This window comes from Lytechinus variegatus, chromosome 1, assembly GCF_018143015.1.
Source record: "Lytechinus variegatus isolate NC3 chromosome 1, Lvar_3.0, whole genome shotgun sequence".
NCBI lineage: Eukaryota > Metazoa > Echinodermata > Echinoidea > Temnopleuroida > Toxopneustidae > Lytechinus > Lytechinus variegatus.
Window position 1 is genome coordinate 35,716,021 of NC_054740.1, and position 27,973 is coordinate 35,743,993.

General features: G+C 36.3%; 2 protein-coding genes across 3 annotated transcripts; one reads left to right on the forward strand and one right to left on the reverse strand.

Moving 5' to 3' along the window:
- Nucleotides 1-4,489: 4,489 nt before the first annotated feature.
- On the reverse strand, nucleotides 4,490-9,941 carry LOC121412797 (major facilitator superfamily domain-containing protein 6-like). Of its 2 annotated transcripts, XM_041605563.1 has the most exons (4): nucleotides 9,678-9,941; nucleotides 7,994-8,077; nucleotides 6,161-7,636; nucleotides 4,490-5,439 (listed from the first exon to the last, which is right to left on the reverse strand). In XM_041605563.1, exons 1-4 carry the CDS (start codon nucleotides 9,742-9,744, stop codon nucleotides 5,261-5,263), a joined length of 1,806 nt encoding a protein of 601 aa, XP_041461497.1. In that variant the 5' UTR covers nucleotides 9,745-9,941; the 3' UTR covers nucleotides 4,490-5,260. The 2 variants fall into 2 exon arrangements, with proteins under 2 accessions (XP_041461497.1, XP_041461502.1); XM_041605568.1 differs by lacking the exon at nucleotides 7,994-8,077 and having other exon boundaries at nucleotides 9,678-9,740.
- Nucleotides 9,942-9,961: 20 nt separating this feature from the next.
- Nucleotides 9,962-21,562, forward strand: LOC121412814 (gem-associated protein 8-like). Its single transcript, XM_041605579.1, has 3 exons — nucleotides 9,962-10,091; nucleotides 18,960-19,759; nucleotides 21,235-21,562. Exons 2-3 carry the CDS (start codon nucleotides 18,983-18,985, stop codon nucleotides 21,355-21,357), a joined length of 900 nt encoding a protein of 299 aa, XP_041461513.1. The 5' UTR covers nucleotides 9,962-10,091; nucleotides 18,960-18,982; the 3' UTR covers nucleotides 21,358-21,562.
- Nucleotides 21,563-27,973: the final 6,411 nt, after the last annotated feature.

Here is a 27,973-nt window from a genome sequence, read left to right on the forward strand (position 1 = left end):
TGGGCAAAGAATGCGAAAAGTGGAAAGAGAAAGTGTTCCGTGGGTCGTTTGCTTGTCGACCAAATGTGTTACACAAGGTAGGAGCAGAAATCATTGGTTCCATGAATGTGTCATAACATTTCTTGATCTATAAAATGCCTTTTATTGTTCTTTAATGTCAATTCTCATGGTGATTATCATTAATCAGAAACTTTTTGGCTATCGCCTTGTATTTGCTCTGTCTTAAAGGGGAATCCAACCCAAATAAAAACTTTCTTTTAGAGGAAAAAGGAAAATCAAACAAGTTGATAGGTGAAAGTTTGAACAATATCGGACAAACAATTAGAAAGTTATGAATTTCTAAAAGTTGTAAATATATCACTATACCCATGGAGACTTCAAATTGGCGGCATATGTGATATCGTAAGGCAAGGACTACTCAGCTCCAATACATAAAATGGCTAAATGTCGTTTTTTTTCAAAAATTTTACTTCAAATTAGTTTCTTTCATGAGGACATAAAACGATATACTATTATAAGCTATATTTAGATTACAGCCCCAGGGGAATGGGTACTTAGGAAAAAAAACACAAATAACTTGTAATGAAGTATTTGGCCTATGGGAAAGTTGTCCTTGCCCCTTGTCACTTACTAACCTAGTTGTCAATTTGAAATCTACATGGTCTTATAGAGATCTCAATTTTAAAACAGCTATTGCTTGTCTGATTTCTCTCAAACTTTCTCCATTCTGTTTTATTTATTTTTCTCCTTTCCAACACAACATTTTATGACCAAGGCTGGATTCTCATTTAACTTTTCATCACTCAGTCTCTTTAAAGGTCAAGTCCACCCCAGAAAAATGTTGATTTGAATAAGTAGAGAAAAATTAATCGAGCAATACGCTGAAGATTTCACCAAATCGGATGTAAATTAAGAAAGTTATGACATTTAAGTTTTTCTTATTTTTCACAAAACAGTGATATGCACAACTCAAATGAGACAGTTGATGATGTCCCCAACTCACTGTATCTTTTGTTTTTATTGTTTGAATTATACAATATTTCATTTTTTATAGATTTGACAATGAGGACCAACTTGACTGAATCATATAGTATTAAACAATCCTCATTCCACATGTTCAGGTAGAAATAAATCGTTGTTGACAATGAGGAGAAAAATTCCCTACTATACAAAAGAATTAGTGAGTGGATGATGTCATCAGTCTCATTTGCATATCCACCAAATCCACCAAGATGTGCATATAACTATTTTGTGAAATTAAGCAAAATTTTAAAATATAACTTTCTTATTTTACATCCGATTTTGATGAAATTTTCAGTGTTTATGCTTGTTGGATTTTCTCTTCTTATTCAAGTCATCTTTTTGTTGGGGTGGACTTGTCCTTTAACGTACACGTAACATCCCCTTTGTTATCCTGTTGATCACCTGGGTTGATCAGCAAAATCCATTTGAGTGCTAGAGCTGGATTTTAGCAGGGAGTCATGAGGCCTGATCTCTTCTATTTTCACCCCACCCCCCCCCATAATTTCTACTTTTAACTCGGTTAAAGCTCAAATTGTAATTTTGTTTTTGTATTTTTTGGTGCGTACAATCTACAAGAATATTTTTATTAGGAGGCTGCACCCTACAAGCTCCGTTTTATAGCAGCCTCCTCCAGTATATATATAGAAATTTGCTATACATGTATGTTTTATTGCTTATAACTGTATATCAAAATGTACGAAACGAATATGTAAATGTTGGAAATGGAAAATAACATGAAAGTACATGTAAATATGGCACCTATATTGTGGTGACAGTGCCCCCCCCCCCCCCGAATGTATGTATCTTAAAGTAAATTTGTGTGCTTAGTATTTCTTGGGGCAAAGGAAAGTAAGTGCCCAGGGAAATATATGCCCATGGACCAACAAAATTAGTTAGGATCTTATAGCAGTAACTATATCCCTTATAAGAACTGTACTTGTAACTTTAGATAAATGTATTCTCTGAATTCTCTTTCTTTCACTAATTTCTTCTTATAAAGTCTATCATTCTTATCTTTTACACTTTTACACTCATCTGGTCATTTGTTTTCTCATTCTTTTTCTCTGATCTTATTTGCATAATTATTCTTTTCTTACTCATTCTGTTTAACTTTTTGTCATTCATCCTCTATGGTCAACCCCATTTTTCTCAAATTCTTATAATTGTCCAATTAAAAATAGTCAACAAATACTGAGAAAATGCAAAGATTCACACTTTCAGCTGATAACAAAGCCTTTAATATTTTTTTATATAAAAAGCTTAGCTGGGGTTATACAAGGGCGCCTTGGGCTACCAACATGGTAGAAATGTGAGCAATGTATATACCCTATATTCTATATCATTGATAACACACTGTAATTTCAATAAATCACAATTACACATTTATACAAATATATGAAAATACAAATTTCATATGACATATCAAATCTAATTTGGCATATGAAATATGAATATTGATATGAATATGAAAATACAATCTTAATATGGCATATAAAATATGAATATACTTGTAGTTTCTTTCTTCGGCAAAATAATAAATTTCTGTTTCCTGACTGAGTAACCTGATGAATACGACTGATATGATTACGAATAAGCCAAACTTTGCATATGATCCGATGAATCACATTGTAGGCCTGACATTAAAACATAAAACCGGATTTGTGCTTGTCAAGGTAATAAACTGAAAATGAATCTGTTGAATTCACAGAACTTCAATACAGTCAAATAAAATATTACAGATCAACTTGGCAGTGATTAATTAAAAGTGCTTTTTAGGCTCCGAAATTCCTACAAGACAGACCCTTAACAGTTTATGAACTTATAAATACTGGCAAGATAATAATAATATTAAATAATAATGATAATAATATTGCTAATTATAAGAATTAGATTTATATAACACTTTTTTCCAGATGCTTTAGCACACACCAAAATAAAGTTTTAGAAGCCTCTTTGTTGGGAAAAAATACATCTCAATATTTATACATTTTCACCCTTTCACAATATTTTTGGTCTCTGCATGATCCCATGCAAGTATTTCACTGGTATTTCTATTATCTTGTGACAATCTTTGAATTAATTTGAATCATCTTTCCAGGAAATATACCAATACTTGAAAGCCTTCTGAGAGATGATTGGAATACCAATGACCCAGAATAAGGCAATTTGATGCTTCTTCAGAGATTGCTCGAAGATTATGGAAGACCATTTATACGAAAGAGATTTTGAAAGACCATTTTGAAATTTTACTATATTTGGGAGACTTCAAAGTCAAAATAGATCAGTGGAATGGAAATCATGAAATACCTCCAAAAGATCATTGAAAATTCATTGAAAAAGCAATTCATCAAAATTTATATTTAAAGTTCTTATTTCATCACAGATCACAGAGAGATCCCATGGTAAAGTCATACGTAAGTTAACCATCCATCAATTTTTTTAGATAAAACTTAAATATCTGACTGGCATCATTTTACATTAATTCTATTATGACAAGCGAATATCTCAAAACAAAAACAATGAAAGTCTGGTAAATAGAGTAATATCAATGAAGCAATAAATCAATTTGATTATAACATACAATAACAGTCCTGATAACCAATTTATAAAGAAATATTATAGGAATTGCATGTTTCATCTGCTTTCCATGATCATCTGGCATCATTTTACCTTAACTCTATTATGACAAGCCCATATCTCAAAACAAAAATAAAGTCTGGTAAATTTCTCTTTCTGTTTATGGTAACTCCCGTATGAACTCGACAGAATTTTTTGCCAGTAAAGCCCCTTTTACACCTTCACGGATCCAACACGGATCATCACGGCTCTCAGTCCGTGATGATCTGGGGTGCCAAATTTGTATTTTCCTAGCATTCCCGGAGTGAGTACGGAGTTAACTGGTTATTAACACGGATATGTACGGAAAAGTACGGAGTCTACAAGGATAGGCAAGGTAGCAATAGGGATCCTGTTTGATATGCTCCCGGAGCCAACACGGAATACCCGGATGATCACGGATGTTACTGGGTCTTTACACGGACCTTCACGGTTGCTCACATTCTGTACTGGCTAGAATGAAGTTTCGTCCCTTTTTGCAGCATCTGGAGCATGCTCGTGCTTGGTTATGAATACGGACTATTGTTCATGTACGCAAAATACAAACATTTGACCCCGGATAAAGCCGGTATCAACAAGGATCACCCGGTTGTTATGCATTCGGTAGCTACACGGATGTACAAGGAGGCTACAAGGATGAACACGGATGATTATCAGTCCGTGTACTCCGGGATGAAAAATTGAACATGTTCAATTTTTCTCCCGGACATGCCGGTACATCAAGGATGGCGCCGGATGAGTAGCCGGAGTGTACACGGTAGTCCCGGACTGTACACGGATGACCCCGGATTGACAATCCGGGATGATCCGTGTTGCTTCCGTGAAGGTGTAAAAGGGGCTTAAACGTCAAGCTGGTATATAAACAATTACTTATAGGAAACATTTTACGTCTAGGTTAATAAGTCATACTCAGCTGACGTTATAGAATATAGATGACAGATATTAATCTTGGGCCTTTTTATCAAAGTGGAGACAATGGCAGAATGGGGATTCAAACTCACAATCTTGCAATTATGAGTCCAATGCTTTAACCACTGGACCACACAACCCATGTGATCCAGTGGTTGATCAGAATAAAATCAATGAAGCAATTACTCAATCTGATTATGTTACAAATAACAATATACTGCAGTGCTGTCATCAGCTTTTTCCAAGGGGGTGCTTTTGGGAAAAAAATGAGACAAAACTGACCGTATCTGACGTCAGGCAGTGCTGCTGGTGGCCCTGGGACCAATTTTTTTTTTTAACAGGGGTGCTGGTTTGAACTTGACAAGCAAAAAAAAAAAGTTTCAGCTTTCACTACCAAAAAAGGTCATTTTGGTCAAGAGAAATTTGAAAAGCAAACCAATTGATCAAGACATATACACTATGGGAATTGCATGTTTGCACCAATTTCCAAAAAAGTAACATAAATCATCAAATACTAGTAAAGTGAATGAAATGGATAACAATACACTTCACTGAAAAATACCCTGTATTTTTTTTCTTCTGATCAATGCCAGCAATTTAGTACTGAGTCTGTTCTCTGTAATCTGGATGGCAGAGGATCATAGTGGGAGGGGGTTAGTTTGAAACACTGACCTTATAATAAACAAAATAGCCAGAATAAGGCAGATCAATATCATATTTCTTCATACTGTTCTTGTCGCTCTCTTCTTTCATCCTGTCTCTCTAGGTAAGCACTCGCTGGCCAATAGAAGATCAGTGTTACCATGCATAAGACAGCAGATCCTCTAAATAGGTTCCTAGCTCCATATTGGTAATAGATTACTCCACCCAACAATGTCCCCAAGCCTTCACCTGCATATAAGGGAAATTATAAAATTGGTGTGTTGGCAAGGCATTCAGATTTAAAGGAAAAAAAAAAACATGTAAATGAAATTCTTTCTTTTGATTCTAACCTTCTTCATAATCTAACTAGATATCTATCTTTTTATGGGCATGAAATTGGAATGAATGGAATAAAGATTCAATTAATTCATCCAATTATTTCAATAAAGATAGAGAGCATTCATATTATGATTATTATCAGTGCCCCTCTATTGGGGTAACTGGCTTTCAAACTCCTCTAAATACAATACCTTATTAGTAGTCTGCTGGGCAAACCCTTCACTCGAGTTAAGGGTCCGAATGTGCAGCCTACTCATGCCTTGTGTAGTTTTCTGTGTGCTAGTCTTTGCATGGAGGCACACTTGTTGATCAAAGTTCCAATCAGGGTCTGTGCCTGCAGACTACCTTATTAGATGGCTGCTTTAATGCTGTCAACAAAAACTGTTATTCTCAATGTACAAGACATCAAAAGAAGTTGTCAAACAGTGATTGCAGTATCTCCTGCTCAAAACCCCTGGATGCAAAAGAATATTTGATGACCAGGGTTTTCAATGAATGAGATTCAATACGAAACATTGGAATATAAATAATTGCAACTCCTCTTTTCTTTTTGTTCTATTTTTTTTTTCAAAATCTGTGATATAATTTACATTGAAAGCCCTCTAAGGATATAATTATTGCTCATGCTCACCTAAACCACATTTGATTCCAAATGTGATGGACTGCATTGTAGTAAGCATGTTGTCAGGAGTGATGAGGTTTACATAGGAGGTACAAGCTGGCCAAAGAGCACCATAGGTGACCCCATGGAGGAGTTCTATGGGTAAAACAAGCCATGGGTTCTGCAAGAATGAGTAGCCAACAAACCTCACAGCATAGCAGAAGAGGGCCAGAACAAAGACTCCATGGTGTCCAAGTCTTTCAACAAGCTTAGTAGAAAAGAACATGAAAGGGACTTCAGCTACGCATGTTAGGGTCAGAGTCAGTCCCATGATGGTGTGGCTTCCAGAGAGTTCAGCAAGGAACAAGAAGACATATGTACTGATGACTCCCACTGATATCCCAGTGATGAACATTGCATACAGGAAGACAAGAACCTTGGGTCTCTGGAGTAGGATGCAGACATCACTGGCAAGTGATTCAGATGGGCAGTGTGGAGGAAAAGTTATACACAATGCCGGTATAACTGACAATAGTACAAGTGCAATAAAAGCTAAGAAAGCTGGAAGATACTTGTTGAAAGACTCTGGATACGCTGCAGAGTAGGTATCAACAGCAAATCCAGCCAGGGGTGCAAAGACACCCCAGGCAATTGCACCCCATAGCCGTTGATGTCCATATTCTACATTTTGCCCTCTTTCATTGCATTCTTTAACAAGTGCCATAGCTGCTGCATCAAGTAAAGGGACAGCGGGGTTGCTCACAAATTGTCCGACAAGAACAATCATCAGCATCAGAACAAATGTGAGTGTTTTGTCTTTCTTTTCTAAATCCTCCCATTCAAGAATGTCAGTAGTCTCTGTGCTTTGAGACAGAAATTCATTTGATATTAAAATATTCTTTGACTCATTTTTAATACTGCATACTTCCTGGATTCTCTCTACCATATTACATGTATTCAAAAGTTCAATCAACCTTTCATCTTTTAATCTACATTTGCAGAAGCAACACGCAGCTGAACTTTTAAACTCCTTGTTCTTGAGGATATTGAGCTTTCTTTTGACTGATCTTGTACCACCAATATTTAACCTCCTAATATCACACAATAATTCATCTTTCATATTACTTGACATGAAGTGATGACACCAGTCATAGTAGTCACTCTTCTTTATCTGAATCAAGGATGAGTCCAACTCTGGTTCTGGAATCTTTCCAAGCTCTCCAAGGTATCCTTCCAGTGGCACATGAGATATATTTGTCCAATTCATTGCATTATTTGCATCAATAAGTGACACAAAAACACCACTCCCATACACCAGCCCTGTTCCTATGATACTGCTAACCATGATGAACCGATGCATGCTGAATTTATCTGCCAAGCTTCCACTCAGCGGAGATGAAAACATCCCAATAAAAGGTTCAATGCCTCTTGCTACCCCAACTTGGACAGGATTCAGACCAACATATGACATATAGACAGGAAGGAAGGGCAGAAGACTCACCATTCCTGCAAAAAGAAGAATATGTTTTCAAAGTCAATCATCAGCAGTCCAAAAAGTTGAAAACAAATACAAATTTCACAGAAATACCCCGATTAGATTTTAAAACCCTGAATAGCATGATTTTCATCAATACTGAAGTAACATTAAAGTGTGTAGAATATTGTCTCTCTTTCTAGTTTTATGACAGTCTTGGATGACTCTATCACTATTAATGGCCATGTTCTATTATTAGGATCTATACCCTTTTTCCCAGCAGTGAAGAAAATGCTGCTTGAATAAAATTAATCTATATAAATGAAGATAATTTGAAAGGAAGATGTTCCCTTTATAGAGGGGAAGGGGTCTCTATAGCACACACTTACCTGACCACAGCAGAAAATACACAGCCTTGACAGGAATAAATTTCTGATTCCACCTCACAGTCTCTTTTAAGTCAATTTCTTTCACTGAATGAATAAGAAAATAATCAAAAGAATTCTCATCGATTTGATCCCCAAATGATCAAAGTCAAAATACCATTTTGTGTGTGGAACTGGATAGATAACGATCATAAAGTAACGTTATGAAAATAGAAGTAGATGTGAATTTTTTATATAAAAATTGGATGGAAATATGAAATTTAGGTCTATGACAATTTAAAGATTTGCTTATTTTCGCAAAACTACATCATGGCTGGTATGCAAATGAGGGAACCAATGATGTCACAAACTCGGCATTTACTTTTATACATTCATTTATTTATATGATGTAATTCTTGGTTTTATTCTTCATGGAAAATGTACAATCATCATTGCCTTTAATTGGGATGTTGCAGAGATCTTCTGTATCTTAAAATGTATGGAAAAAAATGGGGGGAATTGAATTCATACAACAAAATACAAAAGAAATAGTGTGTATTTGACTCCCTATTGTGTAAAGGAACATTGGACTCCCCAAACTGGAAAACCAAATGTCTCTGAAATTGAAGACAACACGGAATCTTTCAAATTTCTAAAATTAACAAGCCACAACACAAGCTTTTCTTAGAGGGGGAGGGTCACTTACTGGGGGAAAAAAAATGATTGCCTAGTTACAACTACTGGTATATGGAAATTAACACGAGTATGTTTGGTTGTCAAAAATGATTTGTTTTAAAGTAATGTGTGTTTCAAGTGTAGTGTTAGGTGTAGATTAGACCAAAAGCTTCGGTCTCTGTTATGTTGGTTGTTCAGCTGAACTCCGTTGGCTTCACTCACCAAATACAGAGACCGAAGTTCTTGCGCGATCTGTACAGGGGACTAAATGGCCATATGTTTATGTACTTAAGATCGGATAGAACGGGGAAGTGAATTTGCGCAACAGCCGAGGTAAGTCACTGTTTTTGTTCCTTTTAACTTGATTTTTCTCAGTTTTTTGGCAATTAATACCAAGAGGGAATATTAATTTGCATTTTGGTTGTGTTAACTTTCAAAATTTTTATTCATTAATATCAAAAATTGAAGAGCCCCGACAGGAGGATTTTGCATTGCAAGTCCCCTAATGGTGGCTGCAAGATAGCGAGCCCTCTGTGTATGAGCCTGAGGAGGAATAAAAATAAAAAATGTTAAAAAACTCCTCGAAACAGACGGCTGCCAGCTGTCTAGGTGTAGATCCACTCATCCTACGAACGAGATTATAAAATGCTAGCCTGCTGTCACAGTAGTGTTCGGGATCCACTCCACTTCACTATACCACGTACGGTTGTGTATAGCAGTAGACGGTAGTGAAGTGGAGTGGATCAGCCTGCATGAACAACTGAGGTAGTACCGTATAGGTAGTACGTAGTGTAGTGGTCGGGTTGCCCCGGGGACCTACACTGCACTGTGTAGTGTGTTCGGGCTGCCGCAGTAGGCCTGCCGTGTAGGCCGTAAGTAGTGGTCGGGCTGCTGCCGCAGCGACTCTGGAAATAATGTCTCTTTACTACTAACATGCCCTAAGGCTTAGTCCCAATAACACCATTAAACTAAATTTCAAGAACTTCTTATAAATTTTCTCAAATGCCAACATTGTCAAAGAAAAAATACGTACAAGACGAAGTTAATGCTGGAATAACCTCTCCACCTCCACGCCTGTAGATCGGCATGGGCGCCGCCATCTTTTCGTGATGATGATTCCATTAATCTTGAGAGGGTATATACTCAAATTTCATCATGAAATATCTTCTTTATATTTTGTCGCAGAAGACATATAATTTCATATCATTTTCTTTATTTTATTTTAATTTCTTAAAAGATTCACTCTGAATTAACTAAATACAGTAAAGTCATGTAATTACTACGCTCATAGAATTAATATCCCTCTCCTTTTTTAGCTTGTCCTCCAGCTTTGAGCCTCGAGTCGATGTTTGTGTACTGCTGCTGAACAGAAGGGAAATAGATTTTCTAAACTTAGATCAGACGCAGAGAGGAAGCCAAGTACCACCAGGTCGCGCTCTAAGTACCGGTACGGATATTCGTTCAAATCAAAAATAGGCCTAGAATAGATTCTAGATAAATTTTAGTGAACATTGATCGACGATCGACTTGTACCGTATTACGGTACTACCTACTGTAATTGTAACCCAGGGAGCGCCGGCCCGCGTAGCGGTTAAGGTTCGGCGCCCAGGAGCTCATGTATTGACCCATACTCACGGGACAAGGGTAGATTGTGGTCAAAATATCTAGCAAGATAGGCAAGACTTCCATATGTCCCCTCCACTAAAATTGAAAAAAAAATATGGAGAAGGTTTATCAAGAATTATCTAACATATATCTAAGAGATTTAAGAAGGAAAAGTCGGATACATACCAAAATATGGCTTTATTCCATCAAAAATTCGAGAGTGTGTAATTCCCAATGGCATCGGTTTATTTAGTCAGAAAAATAAATACCCAATACTCTTGAATTGTTATGAAACCCATTGCTTCCAACAATTCCTGCTAGCTCAGTGAGTAAGGCGACAGACTGGAGATGCTTCGTTCTGCAGCGAGAGGTTCGAATCCAAGTTCCCACCGGAAGTAAGAAGAAAAAAAAGAGACAGAAGGGGGTTTTGGGGAAGTATTTTTTAAATTAGTGGAGGGGACATATGGAAGTCTTTCCGCAAGATAAATTATGAAAACAGAAATTATGCACTTACCACGATTATATGGATGAAGGTCTAACGAGTGGCAGTTTTCCTGACATCTGGGCACAGACTGGAACCTCAAAAAACAAAAAGTTCACTCCTTTTCTACCCTCGTTTTGATCGGCCATTTTGTTACAATTCGTAACAAAAATGGCTGATAGAGACGGGTGTAGAAGGAGAAAATTTTTCGTTTTTGGAGGTTCCAGTCTGTGCCCAGCAGATGTCAGAAAAACTGCCACTCGTTAGACCATCATCCATATAATCGTAAGTGCATAATTTCTGTTTTCATAATTTATCTTGCTAGATATTTTGACCATAATCTACCCTTGTCCCATGTGTATGGTCAATTACACGGTAAGCTCCTGGGCAGGAGTTCCCTGGGTTACTGTAATTGTAGTCTGTACTGTAGTACTACTAGTATGTAGCCTAGCTTCACTCCACTACCGCTACATGTAGGTGATTAGACTAGCGGTAGTGAAGTGGAGCCTACACGAGCATCCCTTGAGCGGAGCCTGAGGTATAGGTCTGGTTGAAATGTTCCAAGGCTTGATTGGAAGTTTGATAATGTCATGAAGCATAAAGACTTGTCAATCAATCATTATGCAATAATCAAAATCTCCTGGCAAAATCTGTTTCAAATCATATCGGCTTACATTTGACCCGAATCCAATCATGTCATGACATGAAGTGCCAGTGTGATGCCTCATTCAGATCGTTATTTTTTCCGAGAAATGGGAGGACAATCATACCAGGACATTTGACTGGAAAACTAAAACAAGTGCTCAATTATGAATTGACAAGAGTGGGGAACATTTTGGTCTTGATCGTGGTTTCGACTCTTTCAATTTCAATCAGAATGAGAAGGTGAGACGTGCCGGGGGGGGGGTCCACTTCCATTCAGGAGTGGATACCATGCGCGACCATGGGGTCTCGAAAAGCACCCTAAGCACGTAATTTTCATATTCTGAAAATGCACCCCGAATAAGTATTGGCGTGTGAAACCCTATGTACCCTTAACAAGTACTGGAAACAAAACAACACTCTTGGCAAATATTCCCTGAAATGAACCCCTAAACAAGTACACAGTCAGACCGCAGCTCGCGCGATAACAGTCAGTCCGCAGCCCGTCCGAAAGTGCTCTATTTTATTCAGCGGTATGCATAGCCGTCCGTGGTTATGCATACGTAATGAGCTGTGAAGACGAACTTTCCGATCGGTGTTTTTTGCTCTTAGAATCGTTTATTCCTCACAAAATTGGTCTTATTTTATAGATAAGGCTTTGAAATTTCTGATCAATTGAATAAAATGCACATTTGACGTATTTTGAAGACCGATATTTAGCTTAGAAAAAAGGATTTTTTTCAAGAAATATGTGTGAATAAACGGAGCGTATTTTTGCATAAAAATCACACTTGCGTCAAATTGATATTATAATCAATGTAAAGCGTAGACATTCTTCTTTACGACTAAAAAAAAATTATGAAATTTCATGATGTAGCAAAGTCAGGAACCACAAAAAACCACGGCAATGTCCATCGCAAAATGATTGGAATTGCAGTACAATTGCCGACGCGTTCTGATTGGTCAACAGCGGCGCACAGACTTACAACATTTTATATAGCATAAAAAACCCGGAAGTGGTACGAAAGCGATCTGTGGCGACTTGCGTAGGCACTTTGTTTGACGTGTGCAGGGACCCTGGTTCGAACCCGACGAAGTGTTTTTTTTTCGCGGGGGGGGGATATATTTTGGCTTTTTCTTTCTCCATAGCTTCCAAATGGTCAATTCCATTGTGACTTATGGGACATTTGATACTTTTTTCCACATAACTGAGGTGCATATCTGAAATAGTAGCTGCACAAACATGGATTTACTTTATTAAACTGTAAGAAGAATACTTAAACTTACTATATACAAAAATGTATGCTTTCAGCTTGGTTGCATAGGGTGCTAGATATTCAGAAATGTCATTGTGACTTATGGGACATCGATGGACCACACAAATTGGGCTCTTTTGTTCAAAGTGCCATATCTATCTCAGTTTTATGACAATGTTTTTAGATTTGGGCTTGGAGATTAACTAGTGATAGGGCTCACTAACAGTACTTGAATTGGACTTGATTCATTTCATTTGTTTCAGTAGTTGTGTGCAATCGTGTGTGACTTATGGGACAAGTGAATGTGACTGATGGGACCCTATCTCATTTCATGGAATTTACATTTCCTCTCGATGCCTTTTGAAGTCAAACTTAATTTCAGCATGAATAAATATTCCCTAATAAGATGACACCTTTAATAATTCATGCCATTGTGTCAGAAATAAATTCAACAAAGGGCAGAAACATCTTTTCATGCACTTCATTTATATAAAGGGAACATTAACCAAAAAAAGCTTCCTTACTTGTCATCAAGTTTTAAGAACTGTAATCAAATAAGTACAAAATAATCAATAAACAATTACAATCATAAATATTTAGCAAACAGATGAAAAATGAACAATTAGAAAGAATGTACACACTTTCAATTGTGACTGATGGGACATAATGATAGGACATATTTGTTACAGATGGGACAAATAAATGTTGCTTTTCTCTATCTGTCTCATACAGTATGGTAAGAAAATGACCTTTACAGTGTAATACATGTAAAAAATTAAGACATTAATGCTGCCATGAAGTACATCAATATTCTTGTTAATATACTCTCTTTTGTGTCAAATGCTCATATTTTTCATTAGCTGTTGATGTTTATGATAAAACAGATGGATATCAGTGCACAGGCAAATTTTTGACAAAAAATATTAAAATTTTGGCATAAATTCTTTTAAAAAAAATCATTAACTGGACTGTCTAGAAAACGGTTGCAATCGCTTTCTACTATCTAAACTGCATGTACATGTATACTTGTATAGTAAAAAGTGTATTCATTTACATGGAAGATTTACCATTGTCTGTGCAAAAATATGAAAATAATTGATTTTCATGAAAAATCCAAGATGGCCGTCAAAAATTGCCAATTTGGAACCCCATGGGACACGATTTGACAAAGGGAACATCAAGATTCATTAACTATACACTTCAGGCAATACAAAAAATGTTGGTTAAAAAATATACCATGGGGATGCACCCTATCACACCTTTTTTTTTGCCAGCTGCTTGGGTTGATATGTCATCTCTTTCATAGAAATTCTGAATGCCTGTAAGGACATCATCATTTATAGAGTACCAAAGTGATGTTAGTTGTCATGGTGTAATGGCGGCCTGGTTCTAAACAAAATAACCTGGGGCCATTTCATAAAGCTGTTGTAAGTTAGGAGCAACTTTTCAGAATGACTAGTGATCCTTTTTTTATATGCTAAAACATTGCCAATTTATGATGACATTTACCACAAGGATCATCGGTCGTTCTTAAAGTCGCTCTTAAGTTACGAAAAGCTTTATGAACCAGTGCCCTTTTACGACTATCAGAATGATGGTAACAACCAGGGACAACACACATCACCATTTTTGCAAATACAAATGTGTAAGACGATCATGCAGCTGCGACTAGGTTTAGAACAGGCGATTCGATGTTCATGACATTGTGACACCACCCTTTGGTCCTCTTTAAATGCGCATGTTCCTTTCTATTGGCAGGCGGCAGGAATGATTCTGAGAAAACTTGATTGCAAGCTTCTGAACAATTTTTTGGCATTTACAGGGGCTTTAATAGCTCTGCTCATGGTAGCCTTAAATGCATCTGAGGACTGGTGCTCTTATTTTGACAGGATCCAGAGGGTCGCTCAACTACAAAATTTGTGACTGATGGGACATTGACATAGGTTTTAATAGTTTCCATGGAACTACATGTATATACCAAGTTCACATCATATGTAAAACAGTGGATGCATACTCCAAGGGGACAAGAAAACCAAGAGAATGATCTGGACCTAAAAAAATGAATAAAAGCTAGGGTGAAACAAACCCAATTTACCTGCACTCAGCTTTGCATTTTAGCGATCATATTCAGTTTTCTCCTTCTTTCTGGACTGGGCACACAATGCAAACTTTTTTTTTGTTCAATGCACTGCCTATGATATTCAGACTGTTTTTCTGACAGCATACTGTTCTCCAGCTTTTAAGCATTCTTGTCTCTCTCTTTGCTGTCATGGACAGCTTTAAGGTGGCATGGTTTACGAACTGTATATGTGACTTATGGGACATGTGACTTATGGGACTGAAATGTATGTCCCCCCAGTATAGCTATTTCAAGTCCAATACAGATGCAGCTTGATTTGTTGAAGCAAGCATGTACTATGGTAGATAAAAAAGTCCAATACTTGTCTCCAGGAGTCTATGGCAGCATATGAGGGAAACTTAATGCTCAAAACTGTGACTTATGGGACATCAAACATACACACCTTGAAATGTATTTTGTGTCTCACAGTTTAACTGCAGCGTGTAAAACAATACAGCTAATGCTAAATTATTGCTTGGAGGTCACATGGACAGTGGAATTTTTCATCAGCACCCTTTGCTTGCCAGGAGCCAGGGATGGGTGAAAGTTGTACATTTTCTATGAAATCTTAGTACCACAATGCAACAGAGTGTACATTGTGTATTTTATGAATGAATGAGGGTATAGTAAATATAAGTGTGTTTTTGTAAACCTTAAACTGTATACTTATAAACAGTATAAACAAAATTGCTCAGAAAAGAAATTTTTGAAAATGGAAAAATGCAACATTTGGCTGGAATTGACCAAATCATATTCCTCCCCCGTTCCTACCCAGCTTTATTCTCTTTTTTTTACTTTCATGTGAATTTCTATTTAGGGCTGTATTATTAAATCATGGAGCTATGAATAAATCTTACTTCTTCTTAATCACTTTTGATTTTCAGGTTCTTGATTACACTTATTTGGGCAGAGGTGGGAAGGGAAGTGAGTTAAAGGTCAAGTGCACATCAACAAAAAATTCTTTGAATAAATAGAGAAATTTCCCTTTTTTAACACAAAACAGTTATATACACAAAACAATGGTATGCAAATAGAGTTGATTATGTCATTCACATCACATTACTTTCTAAATTTTGGTTGCATTTTATTATATCAATTTTAGCAAATTTGTTATAAAAACTCTTCATCGAGTCACAATAGGTTACATTCATGGAAACTACAAATGTTAATGGAGGAATTAAAATCTCTCAAAATTTGTCAAAGAAAATCAAAATAAAACATACATGTCATGAACTGTGAACAGGTATCAAACAAAAAAATACACAAGAAATTAGAGTGTGTGTGACATAATCAGTTCTGTAATTTGCACCTTGACCAAGATGAGCATATAATTGTTTAATGAAATTAGGCAAATTTCTAAATGTCAAAATTATAATTTTTTAAATTTTGAATCATAATGTTTATTAAATTTTCTGCAATACTTTATTTTTCTTTAAATTCAAATTACTTTTTTGTTGGGGTGGACCTCACCTTTACTCTTTGCATGGAATGTAGGGAATGCACATTAATATTTATCCACGAACAAAATTGTCTTAAAGTGTGCAAATCAGTAATTGGACACATGTTCACTTTCCTTTCATCCAGGCCACTCCCTCACATCCACCAGGTTTACAGTCTTACAACAAAAATGATGAAGTAATCATAATACCATCACACCATAGCTCCATGATCACACAACATTCACACAGTGCTTCGCAACAAATATTTCACTTCTGTTCACACACATGCAATAATTACTGTGGAAAACAAAAACAAAGCGTAACCACATTTGAATACCGTTTAAAAGGACAAATATATTATAACTTGAGAAAAAATTGTGAACATACATAAACACTTAACCTTCAGCACATTGGATAACATTAACAGAGTTGCTTGAGAACAAAATATAATTATGGGGCATTGCAAGAAACTTATGTTCAATTGCAAATCAACTACATGTTTGTGTTTAAGCAAAGGACTTACCCTTGATTTTGGAATGTGTGAATGAGTAGAAAGTTTCTTGCAATGCACCATTAGTAACATTAAAACTGTTCTTTGGTTTTAAATTGTGTATTCTTATTTTTGTCAAGCTGTATTCCTATCAAAGTCAGTATTCTTAGTCCTCTCCAAAACTGTGCTCGAATTTTCTTGTTTCCAATATCGATAAAGATCAATTTTCTGTTGTATCATTATCACTTCAAAATTTGCAAACGAAAAATGGCTTTGTCCAAATCAGTCCGACCAGTACATGATGGATCATCTCCCAGAATGAAGTAGCGAGCAGGGACCAGAGTCAGCAAGTGTGCAGATCTGTGTGTAGAAGAGACAAAAAAAGGAGATAAATAATCTAAATTACTAAATAATCATTCAAAGTACATGTATGAATCATTTTACATGTAAGAGACTAATACACGTAGTACTGTACTGTCTGCGACAGCCACATTTTTTTTATTTGAACAAAATGGTTCATAAATACTACTGAGTACGGTAGTACCAAACTTTTTAGTTGACTTTAAATTGTTTATTTTCTATAGAGTAGACTGTCTAAAATAATCATCATTTCATTCTTAACCGCAGCCTGTGGCAAAAATCATCATGGGACTCAACTTCGACTAGGCCTAATTATTAAGAAAAACATAAATCAAGAAATATCTCAATCTATAAAAACTTGATGGAATTCGGAAACCTGATAATCATTAAATGAATTTTAGAAGACATCTACTTATTGAGCTTCGTTTATAATTACAAATAAAAACAGGTCCACCGTCCACAGTCACATAAATAATGCGAGCCATCTGTCATCATTACAGAAGTTTCAACGTATGGGACCAAAGACGAAATCCTACCAACCCGCGACGAACGCAATTTTAGCATTATTTCGCGCCATCGTAGAGTGAACGCGAAGGTTACTTCCGGGTAAAACGTAAATTTCTTGATTTTTAGGGTATCATTTTCTCTAAAATAAAAATATAAGGTGAGTTTGCGTCAAATTGGTTCTGACATATTTTGAACAGTGACTTCTTTATAAAAAACCCCGATCAAAACAATTTGGTTATGTAGCAAAGTCAGGAACCAAAAGTGAAATTCCGACTACAAAATCGTAGTTAAAATATTACTAAAATAAGCATTAATTAAACAGGTAAAAATGGTAGGTTGAAAATGTCGAAATATGAAAAATTATATATCAAAATGTAGATGAAGGCCTTGAGAATAACTTACCACAATTCGTTTCGACGTAAACTGAAGTTAGCGACCAGTACAGAGCTATAACTTCAGCCCCTCCAAATCACTGGGAAAATCAAGCCAAATTGATCGCACGTTTTCCTTCGGAGACCGCTAGAGGGCCGCTGAATAAATCTTCGTGAATAGGAATGTTTTATTGTTACGGGTCCTTTGGTCGTCTGCTTTACCTTATTTGGTTTAGTACGACCCCACCTTCTACACCTTGCGCAAATCGGACTCTAAACACGAAGTGTTGGGGCAAAAAGGACATCCTTTATAAAACATTTAATTTTGTTTTATCTCCCAGCAAATTCGACCCAAAACACATAATTTTCCTAATGAAATAGATACCCTTTTGTTTTTTACACCCTTGTCACGTACGTAACGTGCCCTATCGTGAAAAAGTAATGTAAGTGCCCCCCCCGGGAGACGTGGGTTCAAATTCCTGCCAACTGGCCATGGTGTGTTTTCCTTCCGCAAGAAATATACCCATTGTGCTGCGCTCAACCCAGGTGAGGTGAATGGCTACCCGGCAAGCAAGAGTGGATCCAGGGTTTTTTGAAAGGGGGGGGCGCACATTTGGTAATCCTGGGTTTTAAATTTTAGGGGGGTCTACCTGAATTTAGGGGGGGGATGCAGGAAAGAAAATTGACAAGCAAAAAAAAGTAATCAACAGAAAATTTAGGAGGGGGGTCTGTCCCCCCCCTCACCTCAAATTTAGGGGGACAGGCCCCCCGCTTTTACCTTCTATGGCCGAAATCGATCTTAAGTTTAAATATGATTATTTTTTATTTAACAGAAGGAAATAGACAAAATATAAAATTCCTTCCTCACAACTGACAGAATAATTGTAGAATAATTTTTCCTCCGACTGAAATATCCTTTTCCGTATTAAAATAAGCCTAAAAGTAAGGGTAGAAATTTCAAAAATAACATATTTCATTATTTTAGTAAAAATATAATCTTACCAACCTTAAGCCATGCATCTTCTCTTTATTATTACTATACGAGGGCCTAGGCATACAGTTTGAGAAATGTCTAAGGCAGTAAGAAATGAAGACATAGATGGGACTGTTGATGAGAACTTGAGTGATGGTCCTTGGTATTCAGATCCCAAATATGAACGTTACTGGAATCACTACAAGAAAATGAAAACCTGGATGCAGGATCAGAAGCCTGTACAGGACTCTTTGCTGAATGTATGGATGGCATCCTTCCAGCAGTACTTGCATCATTATCAATGGTGGATGTACCAGAACTCGATGATGAGTAGAACCTTCCCTCATCAACATCATTTGCATCACTCGTTTACTCCATCACCTTGGCACTCTTATCCATCAAGAACTCATCATCATCGTCACCATGATAACTTTCATCATAGCCATCATCCATACAAACCTCATCCAGGAGCAATGAAATACCGTGTCAACAAACAGTATGTAACCGATCAGAGTGACGTTGATTATAGCGGTTTCAGCGAGACGCCTCAGGATGACGACGATGAAGGCCAGGTCTGTGCGGGAGGTGAGGAGGAAGAGTTTGAGGTAGAACTGAGCGAGGAGATGCGGCAGTTCTTTCTTCAGTCCCATAAGCATCGGGAGGAACTGAAGGAGCTCAAACTGGCTCTGAACCAAAAGAAACCTGTAGAAAGGACTGAAGATGTGGATGGGACAAGGGAAAGTACAAAGGAAGACGAACCCTGTGAAGATGAATTTGAAATAACTTTCACCAGTTCCAAGAAGAACAAGAAGAAACATATAATGGGTGCCCCTGTAGAACAGCCTGGTAGGAGAAGAGCAGAGGAGATGAAGGTGAGGTTAAAGCTCTCCATCTTAACAATCTTAATGACTCCCTCCCTCTCTTTGTTGTCCTGATCCTTTAAAACAAATTAAAGGAGAATGAAACCACGTTCCTGCAACTTTTATACCATTTTCCTGTAAAGAAACAGATCATCAGAAGATTGAGAAAAAAAAATTAATGAAAAGGAAGAAAGGTATTTATAAGCATTTGAATAATGAGATCACTAATGCTAAATTGCTATGTAGATATGTGATCATGCATGTTCAAATTCCCTATTACCTTTGTACATATTTGACTAATATTTTCTCTTTCTATAGATCAGGAGGTGTATTTTAAGTGTCCGAAGCAAAGATTGGATACCGTACTGAAAATATACCCCAAAACATCTTTTTTCTTAATTCCAATGATAGGACAAACAATTCAATTGTTCAACTTACAGTTTCATTTTCTGTATTTGCCCTACTTGAATATTATCAAATTATCTTAAATTTTGTTTCCTTTCTTTTATTTTGCAAATTTGTTCAACTTTGGGGGTTTCTGTGCATTGTTGTTAACTCAAGATGATTTATTAAGTATTAGTTTCTTTACCATGAAATACATAATTTCAAACTGTGTAAATCGATTTTGGGGGAATTCTTCTTTTTTTATATCTGTTAATTTTTAGTATTTTGATGTGGTATGTAGAAATTTGAATAGTTTTTAACCCTAAAAAGACTTGGGGGGCTGATTCAGCCCCCCCTCGACATTTTTTGTGATATATCCGCCGCTTGAAATTTTTTGACCGCTTTCAAGTCTCGCGCAACTTTTGAGACCAAAATTGTGACCCCCGGGTACGTGGTTCCGAAATTACGCAACATTTCGTAAGTGCATGCAGACCTAAAATTACTAAAAAAACGTGAATTAAGTGTGTACAAATCCAATGCAAGTAGTGTTTTTAGCCAAAATTCATAAATGTATCATTTTTCCTTTTACTGCTTAAAATCAATTAATTTTATCTTTTTAATGGTCAAAATAAAGTCACCGACAATTTTCATTGAAAAAACAATAAAAAACAAAAAGTCGAAAAACAAGAAATACATAAGAAATTTATAAAACAATAGAATACATAAGAAAATAAATGTGATGTTGAAATTTTTCAAAAATGAATATGATCAGATGCTTATCTAGAGTATGTGAAAAAAAATTAGCACTTTAGGGGCATTATTTTATTAATTAGAGCAAACGAATGATTTTACGCATAAATTAGCATAATTAATGAGCCATGAGATTTTTCGCAAAATTTTATATTATAGTTTTGTAGATAATGCCATGGGTAACGCGCATGCCAATTTTCGTCACGATCGCGCAATTGATGGCTGAGATCATAAGGGGGGGCTGAGAAATAGCCCAGTCTATTTAGGGTTAAACGATGGTCCAGTTGACTGACTTTTTTGTCAAGCATGATTTTGATTTATCATGTAATTTTTTTTCCTTTTTCTCTCTTCAGATTTTGTATGGGAAGGATTCACCAGCCATTCATGGTATGGAGACTGCTATTCAGATGCAGTTTGACAGGAACTGTGACAAAAAGCAGCCAGCTTTCTGGCCGACTGTACCCCTGAAGATGTAGCACTCGTGGAAACTGGAAAATACTTGCAAGATAATAAAGCCTTACCCAGTCAATCTTTCATGGGTTTACCCATAATACTGTGATAACTTTATGAACTTCAAATAAAATACATGTCTTTATGCCTACTGGTAATTTGTCCTTACAGAGGCAGCCATCCATTTTCACAGGATCTGTAAAAGCCTTTGCATCCTGAATCCAGTTTGTGTGACCAATCACCATGTCCAAATCCATTTCATATCACTTGACTGCATAATATGTTATGATCATTTTGCTTACCAGACATACAGTATTTTATGATTAGTGTGCACAGTCTCTTTTGGATATCATAATCATGAAAATGTTACTTTTTTGTAGTGATCCCAATGACAGGACCGGGCACTTGACCATAATCTGTGTACAGACAATATAACCTTCCAGCCATCAGCACCTTTTAAAGGTCAAGTTGACCCCAGAAAATTGTTGATTTAAATCAATAGAGAAAAATCAAACGAGCATAACGCTGAAAATTTCATCAAATTTGGATGTAAAATTAGAAAGTTATGACATTTAAAGTTTCACTTATTTTTCACAAAACGGTTATATCCACAACTCAGTGATATACAAATGAGAGAGTCCATTATTTCTCTCACTCACTACCAGTATTTCTTTTGTTTTTTGTTTATACAATATTTCAATTTTTACAGATATGACAATAAGGATCAACTTGACTTAACCATAAACCTTTAAATAAAGGTAATTCCACATGTTCAGGGAGGAATACAATTTTTTTCACATGACAATGAGGGAATATTTGAATTTTTCATATTTCATACAATAAAATACAAAAGAAATAGTGAGCGGGTGACGTCATCAGTCTGCTCATTTGCATACTGACCAGGATGTGCATATAACTGGTTTGTGAAATTGAGCGATACTTTATAAAGGTCATAACTTTCTTATTTTACGTCTGATTTTGATTAGATTTTCAGGGTGATGCTTGTTGGATTTTTTTCTTTTTTTTTTTCAAATCAACTTTTTGTTGGGATGGACTTGTCCTTTAAAATTTAATGGTAAAACTCGGGCAAGCAGATGCCTTTCCTGAACAATTTTCATTTTCTTTGACATGTTTATCATATCTTACATGAGTTCTAACAGAGACAGTTTCTTCATTTTTAAATATGTTAAAAGCCAGTAAACTAACTTTCCACCCAATTGTAACCATCAATCTTTAGTCATGATAACAGTGGTGGAAAAAATGCATGTTTTGAACAATCCTCCATTCCTAATTTCATTATTAGAAAAAAAAAATTGTAAAGAAAATATTGTTTATGATATATCCCACATGCAGGGAATAATTTTACTTACCATTTTTTGAATTTTGATTAGCTTTTTTTTGGGGGGGGGAGACAATAAGTGAAAAACTCGACTAAGTTCTATACAGTCCTGTGTAAAAATCTGCTACACAAAATACTTTGTGTGAAGCAGTCTTTAAGATTATGGAGCAAATTGAGAGGTGATACCAGGAAAATTATTCCCTGCACGTGTGTCTTTATCAAGATCAAGATACATGTAGTCTTCTATTTGTACATGATATATAATTGATAAATGACATTTTTCCAATTTAAACAGCAATTTGAATCTTGATTTAAAACACAGGACACAAACATGATCAGGAGAAGAGATTATGTTACTCTTTGGCCTCTGCACATGTTTGGTTTCAAAATACCATAACTCACAATGGCAATAGGGCTTCCAAACTTAGAAGAAAAGACCTTACATTATGGTGTATTGCTATATCAGTACCTAACTTTTTTTTTTTTTTTTTTTTTCTTTTTTAGAATCCTTTTTTTTCTTTCCTTTTTTATTCCACAGAATAAAAAGAACCTTTATTTCATACTTGGATTGATGATTGGATCCCCACAGAGAAATTATCCCCAAACTAAATTTGTAATTGTAATTCTACAGTTGTACTTCTAATAATAGAGAACACAATACTGAAGAAAAAAGGGAATGTCAATGACGAAAAGAACGAGAAAAAAATGAAAGACAGAAGATAGAAGAGAAGATATGGAATGATAAATGTGAAAGGAGGAGGTCTTCAATTGCACTCTCTTACATGTACAGTATATTCTTAGTGGACTAAAAACTTGGTATGTAACGTTTTAAGAAGATAATTCAAATTGAAGTTATATTGAAAAAAAAAATCTGATAAGTGTGAAGTAATGACTGGGGGTGCATTTTTTCTCAGATTTAGGTCCAGTATAAGTGCATTATAATGAGTTGAATTGAAAACACATTTGTGTCATTCATCTTGTTTACTGTAAACAGTAATCAGAAACTCAATTCGTAAATACCTCAAAAGGTGTCACATTTCTTTTGATAAATACCTGACATAGATTATGGTAATAGGCATAGCTACATGATGGTACATCGGTCATGATCACTACAAATTTTGGACATGCTTGACTTTCTTAGTGAAGCAAAATACTTGTCAGCCTGTAAAAACGATAAATCGCACAAGCATGAATTTTCAATATGCATTTAACCATTTACCATATGTATTTGAAAATGTCCATTTTACCCTTGATAAGTTGAGCACAAACTATATATATTTAGTAAAATATATATATCAATTTGAAATGAAGCCTTGGTATTTTCTTTTTTGTGGGGAGGGGCAGGGATCGTAAACAGCTTCCATGATTAACAGTAGGAATAGCACTTGGGGAGAGTTTCATGAAGAGTTATGTCATTGATGATGAAACCCTCGGATCTGATTGGCTTAGAGCAAAGTAGTTGGTGAAAAGCCATTCACGAAATGCTCCCTAGGTCTACAAATACTACTGTAATTTTGAAACTAAAACAAGCTCACCAATTAGAAATACATGTGGAATATCCCCTTTTTCTCACTGTTTGATCACTGGCATAAATCCAAGCGGTAGACCTTTTGTTCAGGGGGAGGGGGTGATCTATTGTGTCAACCCCCCCCCCTTGAATAGTGTGACGTCATGGATTTACGCCATTGGTTTGAATGTTTGTTCTGCAGTAAATTTGAGAGTGGTCAGAGATGGTAGAGGATGGTAAACAGCAGATTGATTTGATTTGATTGATTTTGATTGATTTTATTTAAACACGGTAAAAAGCCCTCGATCAGCCAATGGCTGGTTTTCAGAGAGGCCGTGCAGAATAAAAATTGGTGAAAGAGCTAACTAGAATATTGTGATACGAAATGAACTTGTTGTAGTTGAATAATAATGATAACAATCATGAATGATAATGATAAGTATAATAATAGATAGTAATAGTGACATATGAAAACTGTAAATGATAAATAAGCATTCAACAATCATATTCAAATCCCCCGATCCTCCCCAAAGAAAACAAATATAATATTTAAAAAAATAAAACAAAATCAAAAAGTGCATGAAACGGGTTGAACAAGTCACTACAATTGAAAGTTCGCATACCAATATAATGTCCAGACCTTTTGGATACTTTTTGATAGGCACTACAGTGGGAATCGACATTAGCAATATAATACAAAATTTATTCTCTATATGGCACAAGTATTCTAAATACCAAGTAGCCTCTTCTAGTTATGTTCCATGGATTAGAAAAGAAAAAAATATGCTCTTGAAACTTAGTTAGGAAGAGGTCGAAAGCAAAAGAGGGAGGAGTAAGAGAGATCGAGGGGGGGGGGCATTGATCAAAGGTGAAAGAGATCTAGGGTGGTATACAGAAGAGGGATGAATAAAAAGTGAAATATGAGAAGCAGGCATGGCAGGGGCAGAATATTTGATAATCATATATATATTTCGTGAGAAATGAGATTTTAAAAAGTGAGAAAATTGGATGTCGCCTTTTGCATTTTATAGCCAACCCCCCCCCCCCCTCCTTGTTTACATGTAACTCAATGTTTTCTAGTTCTTACACGGAAGAGAGAACGAACGTGTGGGTAGGGATGAGTATCACTCCCACCTGTTACGGGTATCTGGTTAAGCAGTCTTTGCATGGCATATGGATTTAATGTAACGGAAACTCCGTTACATAATTAAACATTAGATGGGTATATAACTGAAGAAGAAAAACATATAGGGGGGCCACTTCCATTCACGAGTGGATACCATGCGCGACCATGGGGTCTCGAAAAGCACCCTAAACACGTAATTTCCATATTCTGAAAATGCACCCCTTAACAAGTATTGGCGTGTGAAACCCTATACCCTTAATAAGTATTGGAAACAAAACGATACTCTTGGCAAGTATTCCCTGAAATGAACCCCTAATTGTTACGGGTCCTTCGGTCGTCGGCTTTGCCTTATTTGGTTTAATACGACCCCACCTACTACACCTCGTGCAAATAGGACTCTTAACACGTAGTGTTGGGGAAAAAAGGACACCCTTTATAAAACATCTTAAATTTGTTTTATCATCCCCGCAAAGTCGACCCTAAACACGTAATTTTCCTAGCGAAACAGATACCCGTTTTTCATTATTTTTGTGTTTTTGACACCCTTATCACGTTACGTACGTAACGTGCCCTATCGTGAAAAGGACATCCTTTTTACGTGTTTTTTTTGGTCGCGCATGGTATCCACTCGTCAATGTAACTGCCCCCCCCCCGGGGTGCCTTCAAATGCATGTTGAATTATCTTATTTCATAATCACATAAAAAACATTGAATACCACTTTTTATTAATGTGCTCATAAAGAAAAAAAAACTCATTAAGAATGTTATATTGTTTAAAATAAGAACAAATGCGAAGCGCGAGCCATTGTCTGTATTACGCAATTGGGGGTTCAATTTTGTTTAACTTCTCAATAATAATTATTATTGATAACCTCTTGGGAATAATGCAATCTCGAAGGCAATCTCCTCATCAGTGGTGTAGCCGCTTTATTCAGCAGGGGCTCACAAGGGGGGCTTGATCTTTTGTAGGAGCACCAAGATAAAACAAAATCGGTGGGGGTACAGACCGAAGTTAAAGAAAATCTTAGATTTATCCTCAAAATCACAATGAGGTATTTCACAAGGCCTCAACAATAATGCGAACGCGATTTTTTTTAAATGTATTTTATTGTGAAAGCTTAAGACGTTATAATGAACACGATGCGTATCTAATTTTTTTTTCTAGACTGTAAGGATCAACTTGGTTAAGTTTGAGTTTGCGTTTAAAAGTAAATAAGCTTGGTGAGTTTCGACTTTTAAATTGACAATTTTTAGCACATTTTGTAACTATGAACAGATCTCACTAAACAATTGATGCGAGCGCAAAGTGCTAGCCTAAGACAATAAAACTGAAAATGTCCTTCTCGTAATGATTAATTTCGGTATCTAACTCAACAATTTATGCGAGCGCGAAGCGCGATCTGAAAATTTTTGATTTTCCGACTTTTAAACGGGAAAATGTTTATCACTTTGTGTAACTATGAATAGAATAGGTATCTCACTAATTGATGCGAGCGCAAAGTAGGAATTGAAAATTCAGATTTTCAAACTAGAAAATTTTAGCTCCTTTTAACCATGTAAATGCAGTAGAATAGGTATCTAACTAAACAACTGATGCAAGCACGGAAAGCCAGCTGAAAATTTTGATTTTCCGACATAGAAAAGTTGAAGTTCTAAGAGTAGGCCTACTTTTTGTAACCATGAAGACAATGGGTATCTGATCAATCCATTAAAATGAAGTGTATAATCATTTAATTTTAATACCCGAAAAGCGGATTTTCTGAGCACTTTTGACAGGGTTGATATACCCAATTAACAATTTGTGCTTGCGCAAGTGAATTATTTTTTTTAAATTAGATTTTGACCCCCAAAACGGGACATTCTATGCATTTTTGTAACAATGGAAAGAAGGGGTATCCTCACTGAACAAATGAGGCGAGTGCGAAGAGCAAGCAAAAATTCGTTGATATGCCAACCTAAAGAATGACATTTAAATCGTCTTTCACTAAAGAACACACTGCGTAAACCCCCCAAAAAGAAGATAATAATAACAACAACTGCGAGCGCAAAGCGCGAACAAATTTTGTTTATATACTGACTTAAGAAGGACTCTTTTAAGCTTTGATTCCATTTCTAATTGTTTTTCTTTTCTCTCTTCTTTTTTTTCTTTTTTCTTCCCATTTATCATGGGGGGGGGGGCTCTTTGCCCCATGGATCCGCCTATCTATGTATATCGACCTGAAAAAAATAACATTTTTAAGGACTTATGTAAGTTGGATCGATGGAGAGGATACGCTCCTCACTAATTAAATATTGCGAGCGTGTTTGAACATCAATTCGCGCCCCCCTAGTTCGAACATCGATTCGGTGCCCCTAGTGAAAAAACCCCATCAATTTGGCGCCCCTATTTTGAACATCAATTTTGCGCCCCTATAGTTCAAACATCAATTCGGCGCCCCTATAGTTCAAGCATCAATTTTGCGCCCCTTATAGTTCGAATATAAATTCGGCGCCCCCCCTCCCAGTTCAAACATCAATTCGGCGCCCCCAGTTCGAACATCAATTTGGCGCAACCTAGTTCGAACATCAAATCGGCACCCAGGCAACATCAAATGGGCGCTTTCGCCTATTTATTAGTTATTTCCCCCTCTTTCTCTTCTCCCCTCTCATCGATCCCCTTTTTTTCTTTCT